General features: G+C 40.3%; 1 protein-coding gene across 1 annotated transcript; it reads right to left on the bottom strand.

The window, feature by feature from the left end:
• Positions 1 to 1,061: 1,061 nt before the first annotated feature.
• On the bottom strand, positions 1,062 to 6,769 carry LOC145467620 (uncharacterized). The gene is made up of 2 exons (XM_081451196.1): positions 2,148 to 6,769; positions 1,062 to 1,491 (listed from the first exon to the last, which is right to left on the bottom strand). The coding sequence occupies exons 1-2, from the start codon at positions 6,586 to 6,588 to the stop codon at positions 1,457 to 1,459; spliced, it is 4,476 nt and encodes a 1,491-aa protein (XP_081307322.1). The 5' UTR covers positions 6,589 to 6,769; the 3' UTR covers positions 1,062 to 1,456.
• Positions 6,770 to 7,041: the final 272 nt, after the last annotated feature.

The following is a 7,041-nucleotide window of genomic DNA, read 5'->3' as shown; positions in this document are numbered from 1 at the left end:
AGTAGGGACAATTTAATGCATTTTTCTCGCCGTTTCCGCCATTCAACGAAAGCGGGGAAATTAAAGCGTAGTGTTTCTTCACCGTATGCAGGTAGAGAACAAAGGAATATGCAGCTTTTATTCTCTTCACCCTACCCCTCCTAGTCCACTCCTTGTCAATCACGTACCGACGATTCCACAGTTTTTTAGAGTCCAATATAGTTGAGAAGCAGTCTACAGAAATGGACTCGAGCTGAGATTTACACTGCTTACAGTTTAATTGATTCTTCTAGACTTTAAAATATAACAAATGAAATAATAGGCCTGTCAACTTTTCCTAGGCAGTGAATACTTATAGGAAATTAAAGTTCTTGTTATTTGACAAAATGTTCAAGATAAATGTGATAAATGTTATGCGAACAATTTCTTATGTAACTCTACTTATAACTCTTATTACTTTATGTAAATTTAACCAACAAGTCAGCGTTTTCAGTCGCACTATATACAAAGCTAACTGTAAACATGCACAGCGTTCAAGAAAAATTCAAATATGCTGTTTATGCTCTTAAAGAAGAACCACTAAATGGTACCAAGATCCTATTTTGTGGGTGTGCCGTAAAATTTTTTTTACCCTGAAGAGGAACCAATTCCAAAAACAACATATTAACTGACACTTTCGTAATTTTTAATGGGGTTAAAGACGATTGCTTCAAGTACTTTCTACTCGTAAAGTTGATTATCAAATACGTACCGTAAAAGCTACTGCAGAAACTCCAGCTGCGGAACTCATGTGGGTAGCTGAACACCCTAAGAGGCCCGAAACCGCTCGTTTATATAACCGCTACAAGGTAGAAGAGCACACCGGTCCTTTTTATATAGGAGTTCCCTTAATGCTTGATAAAATCTCAAATAACAGAGCTCTTTAACTTTGTAAAAAGAAGGTCTGGTATATGCAAATACTAACAATACCTAGATTGTATGCATGAAACTTGTTCAGAAATGTACCAATTGCATGTTGTTACTCACATTGTTTTAAAATCCTACTTCTTCAATTAAGTTAGTTTTACAATTGCTGCTAAGTGTAAAAACTTTCCAAGTACAATAATTTTAAAAACTTTAATAAGTCTTGCTAACAAAACATTAGGTTAATAAGTGAAGCCTACTCCTTATTTCTCCTCGGAGCAAAGACCAGAGCAATTTCTGTCATAGTCTAAAGACCGATACCAAAAGTTACTTTATGAACCGAAGTTTTTCTAAGGTTTTACTGGTTCAAGCAGTTATTACAGCTCAACGCTCAGCTGGCACTGCAGACTCCGATTAAGTTTCAAAAATGTTTTTGCTAGAATACCTAGTAACCTCAAGAGAAATGAGGAATCTTTTAGACAGAAAAGGACCAAAAGTTAAACGTCCATTTAATTTATAGCACTACCACTAAAACTGTCAATTGAGGTCATGGCATATTTTACCTCTCACACAATCACTCGCTGCCGTCCTGATCATTCTTTCCAACACCTGACAGACAAACCAAAAAAATATAGTAACCATCTAAATACATTTTCTTAAAAAGCAGTTGCCTTATTACAAACTATAGATTCATTTTAACAAATAAGTCGGATTCATGGCTGTGGCTTGTTAAAAGGTAAACTTCTGCTGGAACCGTGCACAGTTTCAGAATAGAGTTTTGGACGCGTTGGAAGGAAGGTGGACCATGCAAAACAGCCAACGTGATCCATTTGTCTTTCACAACAACATTGAAAATTCATTGGAGAATATACAGAACATAATTTCATCACCAAATCCAGCGCAGAAAAAGTGAGATGTCAAAATGCGAGAAAGTCAAGATGCCAAAAATTCGCAATTTTTCAGATCTCCGCAGTTTTCATGTGGTCACTGACCCTCGAAATACGAGCGCGTTTTTTAATTCGTTCAAAAACTACGTTAAAGTTTCGTCACCCTCATGATCGACAGAGTACGTTATCAGTTGTAAAATATATTAGAGGCACAAGATCAAATGACAACTGAACGATAAAGAAATAGTCAGATATACAAAAACCTAACCCTCTTTTGATATTACAAAACGTTTGATCGATGACATCTAAGGAAACTGTGAGTAAATACCAGGAGCCCTTTGAAAAGATATGGAAGCGCGTGTTTTCATTAAATCTTACCATTCGTTCCAAAATCAAATGTCACGTCATCTCCAATCAGTATAAAAGGTGACCACTGGTTCACGTCATAGCCATTACTTCTCATCCACTTCATGGCCTCGTGTAGAGATTCACCAGCACTTTCCCCAGCAACAAGGTGATCGTAGAAATGGGTCATTAACTGCTCTGTTGCTTTGTCATCCAGGGCCCACAGTGCCACCAACACTGAACGTGCGCCAGATCCTAATAATGCTCGGGAAATTCCGACTGCTCCCTCGGCTTTTGTCTGTCCTCGAGCACTGTGGCAACAGCTAAGGACTACCAGTTTAGCCCGCAGTTGAACGTTTGAAATGTCCGTCATTGTCAATAAGTACAGTTCCTCTTGAGGTATCCCGTTAGGAATACGAAAAGATGGCGCAAGGGCAATTTCTCCTCTTTCTGCATCACCGTGTGCGGCGATATGAATCAGAGCCACTGAACTCATCGCTTGAAGTACTGCCTCTTTAGTCGCTTGCTGTCCTAACAGAGGCTCGACACCCAGCTTTTTTGCTATCATCCTAGTTTCGGTTTCTGCATATGGCAGTCGCGAAATTTTCGTGAGTTTTCCTTTGAAATGCACTTCACCAACATCAGGATTTCCCACTATCAACGCACCGGTCTGATAGTGATAGTCTGCTGGACTTTCAGTAATGAGCTTGAGAGTTGTTAAAGAAGGAACAATACGGATCCTGAAAGTCTCGGATAAGTACTTTCCTCTTTCAGTTAAGGCAGCAAATGGAATTCGGTATAAAGCACGGTCAGGAACAATAATGATTTCGGGACCCTCAAGAAAGTCCACCACTGGAGCGATGATAAGTTTGTAACAGATAGGAAGGTTCATTTTGGGTCCTTGGTTAGCTTTAGTTTCCACTCCAATTCGCCAAACTTCACGGCTATCTCCCTCGCTTGATTTGGATTCTGGTTGAAAAACGTGTAAAGATCCGTCTTCACAAATCTCGTCTGGTAAAACGCCAAAACTTCTGAAATCAAAAAACTCTTCCACTCGTTGACTTAATCCTTCGCTAGCAATTAGATCATTTCCTTTTATCTCCTGAAAATGTGTAGCTCCACCTGCTTTAAGAATCCACAAATATATACTTTCAGAATGATACGAGAGGTAGAGACAGCTGCGGTTACATTCTTTGGCCACGATGCTTTCGAGACCAGCCCATGTGCGAGGATCAGTCGAGATTTGATTCTTCAAAGAGTGCTGCGAGTACTGAGCTGACATTAAATCTACCAAAGCCCTGGCCCTTGAAAGCTCTGAAACGTACAGAGATTTAATATGATTCCCGGTTGCACAAAGCAGCATAGTGAGATCTCTGTAGGAATGAATATTGCGGTCAGAGAAAGAAATCTTTAATTTATCGTTGTCTTGGAGAGAGCCGCGCATTTCCTCGCATTTTTCAATACCAGAAAGGAAATACGAGATAGCTTCCTCAATCTTTCCTTCTTTCATTCTAATGTGTGCCATCATTTCGAGCGATTGGAACTGCAAATCGATATGTCCAATCTTCTCACTTAATGCAAGCGCCTCCTTGATATATTCTTCCCCTCTATCATATTCAGACTGCTTATAAAAGAAACGTCCAAGCGACAAGTATCCAGTTGCTTCTTTTTTCCTGTCTCCAATTTCTTTGCTTATTGCAAGACCTTGTTCATAATATTCTTTTGCCTTGATAGAGTTACCCACAGCTAGCTCTACATTTCCTTGGCTCAGGTAAAAGCTGGCCACCCCTTCTTTCAGCCCAATGTCTGTGAAGATGACCAGACTTTTCTTATTATATTCATTAGCCTTGCTAAACTTTCCAAGAGAGTAAAGTTGAACACCTGCATTTAGGTAAGACAAAGCTTCTTTATATCTGTCTCCAATTTCTCTGCTGATGGACAAGGATTTTTCATTGTAGTGTGAGCCCGTCTCATATTCGCCAACTTTCTCATACAGAGTTCCAAGGCATGCGTATGAGTTAGCTTCTCCACTTCTGTCTCCAATTTCTTTACTGATCAAAAGGGACTTCTCGAGATGTTCTCTAGCCTTCTCATATTCTCCAACTGATTGATACAAGGTTCCAAGGCTTCCGTAACAGGTCGCTTCTCCATTTCTGTCTCCAATTTGTTTAAGGTTTGCAAGTGATTTCTCGATATGTTCTCTAACCTTCTCGTATTCTCCAACTGATTGATACACGGCTCCAAGGTTTGTGTAACAGGCAGCTTCTCCATTTCTGTCTCCAATTTCTTTCCTGATCGCAAGTGATTTCTCGAGATGTTCTCTAGCCTTCTCGTATTCTCCAACTACTAGATACACGGTTCCAAGGTTTTTGTAACAGGTAGCTTCTCCATTTCTGTCTCCAATTTCTTTCCTCATAGCAAGTGATTTCTCGAGATGTTCTCTAGCCTTCTCGTATTCTCCAACTGCTAGATACACGGTTCCAAGGTTTCCGTAACAGGTCGCTTCTCCATTTCTGCCTCCAATTTGTTTAAGGATCGCAAGTGATTTCTCGAGATGTTCTCTGGCCTTCTCGTATTCTCCAACTGATTGATACACAGTTCCAAGGTTTACGTAACAGGTCGCTTCTCCATTTCTGTCTCCAATTTCTTTCTTGATCGCAAGTGATTTCTCGAGATGTTCTCTAGCCTTCTCATATTCTCCAACTGATTGATACACGGTTCCAAGGTTTTCGTAACAGGTAGCTTCTCCATTTCTGTCTCCAATTTCTTTCCCGATCGCAAGTGATTTCTCGTGATGTTCTCTAGCCTTCTCGTATTCTCCAACTGATTGATACACGACTCCAAGGTTTGTGTAACAGGTAGCTTCTCCATTTCTGTCTCCAATTTCTTTCTGGATCCCAAGTGATTTCTCGAGATGTTCTCTAGCCTTCTCATATTCTCCAACTGATTGATACACGACTCCAAGGTTTGTGTAACAGGCAGCTTCTCCATTTCTGCATCCAGTTTGCTGAAGGGTCGCAAGTGATTTCTCGTGATGTTCTCTAGCCTTCTCATATTCTCCAACTGATTGATACACGAGTCCAAGGTTTGAGTAACAGGTAGCTTCTCCATTTCTGTCTCCAATTTCTTTCTGGATTGCAAGTGATTTCTCGAGATGTTCTCTAGCCTTCTCATATTCTCCAACTGATTGATACACGACTCCAAGGTTTGTGTAACAGACAGCTTCTCCATTTCTGTCTCCAATTTCTTTCCGGATCGCAAGTGACCTCTCGAGATGTTCTCTAGCCTTCTCGTATTCTCCAACTGATTTATACACGACTCCAAGGTTTGTGTAACAGACAGCTTCTCCATTTCTGTCTCCAATTTGCTGAAGGGTGGCAAGTGATTTCTCGAGATGTTCTCTAGCCTTCTCGTATTCTCCAACTGATTCATACACGACTCCAAGGTTTGTGTAACAGGCAGCTTCTCCATTTCTGTCTCCAATTTGCTGAAGGGTCGCAAGTGATTTCTCGTGATGTTCTCTACCCTTCTCATATTCTCCAACTGATTGATACATGACTCCAAGGTCTGTGTAACAGGTAGCCTCTCCATTTCTGTCTCCAATTTCTTTCCGGATCGCAAGTGATTTCTCGTGATGTTCTCTAGCCTTCTCGTATTCTCCAACTGATTGATACACGACTCCAAGGTTTGTGTAACAGGTAGCCTCTCCATTTCTGTCTCCAATTTCTTTCCAGATCGCAAGTGACTTCTCGAGATGTTCTCTAGCCTTCTCATATTCTCCAACTGATTTATACACGACTCCAAGGTTTGTGTAACAGGCAGCTTCTCCATTTCTGTCTCCAATTTGCTGAAGGGTCGCAAGTGATTTCTCGTGATGTTCTCTAGCCTTCTCATATTCTCCAACTGATTGATACACGACTCCAAGGTCTGTGTAACAGGCAGCTTCTCCATTTCTGTCTCCAATTTCTTTCCGGATCGCAAGTGACTTCTCGAGATGTTCTCTAGCCTTCTCATATTCTCCAACTGATTGATACACGACTCCAAGGTTTGTGTAACAGACAGCTTCTCTTTCTCTGTTTCCAATTTCTTTACTGACTAGGAGCGCTTTTTTATTGAGTTGTTTTGCCTTTTTGTAGTTACTTTGACAGAGATACATCCACCCAACTGTTGTGCTTAGGTTCATTTCCTTAAGTCTTTCATCACTTTCACGGTAAATTAGGAGAAGTTTCTCTGCATATTTTATGGCCCTTGTATTATCGCATATGCGATTACAAGCCTTCCACATTAGTAAGTATATCCTCTTGTAGAATGACTTGCTTAATTTCTCGTCTTTTATGCCTGCTCTGTCTTTCAGAATGAACAAACATTCCTTGCATAACTCGATGGCTTTTAGAAATCGACTAGTGTTGAGAAGGAAGACGGCGACCATGAGGCCGATTGAGATGACTTGTATAACGTCGTCTACGTTGTTCATGTCAAACACTTCTGTGAGGATATAACAGAATAAAAGTGGAAACAAATTTGGACCCAATTTTGTTTGCCCTTTTGTTATTGGCGGGATTGATATTTTTGTAGCTTGATCACGATCAGAAACTGAATCCCTGTTGCTAATGAAGCAAATTGATTGTAAACAAAGATTCCACCATACTATGGCCTCCTGGGAAAGTATAGCGCTACTCAAAGAATGTAACGAGGGGCGTAATTGATTTATTTACATGCCGAGACTATCTCAGCGTTTGCAGTCGTGGCTTAATGCATCTGCTGAGTTAGAAGTGGACATTTTTGAAGACGCAATAGTTTTCATAAAAAAATTATTATTCAGCCCTTCGCTTTTCAAAATCTGCTCTGAAAAAAAAGCTCTCATAAACTTAAGAAATATTTTCCTCTTTGTAAGTTAGAAAGGAAGTCTTGAGCTCGAGTTAATTCG

This window comes from Orbicella franksi, chromosome 14 (assembly GCF_964199315.1).
Source record: "Orbicella franksi chromosome 14, jaOrbFran1.1, whole genome shotgun sequence".
NCBI lineage: Eukaryota > Metazoa > Cnidaria > Anthozoa > Scleractinia > Merulinidae > Orbicella > Orbicella franksi.
Note: the sequence above shows the minus strand (reverse complement) of the source record. Positions and strands in the feature narration are given on the sequence as shown.

Excerpts from the sequence above, each read along its gene's own strand:
- LOC145467620 (XM_081451196.1), bottom strand. The coding sequence starts at position 6,588 with ATGAACAACGTAGACGACGTTATACAAGTCATCTCAATCGGCCTCATG. Across the intron at positions 1,492-2,147 it reads ATTTGATTTTGGAACGAATG|GTGTTGGAAAGAATGATCAG; the intron begins GTAAGATTTAAT and ends TTTGTCTGTCAG.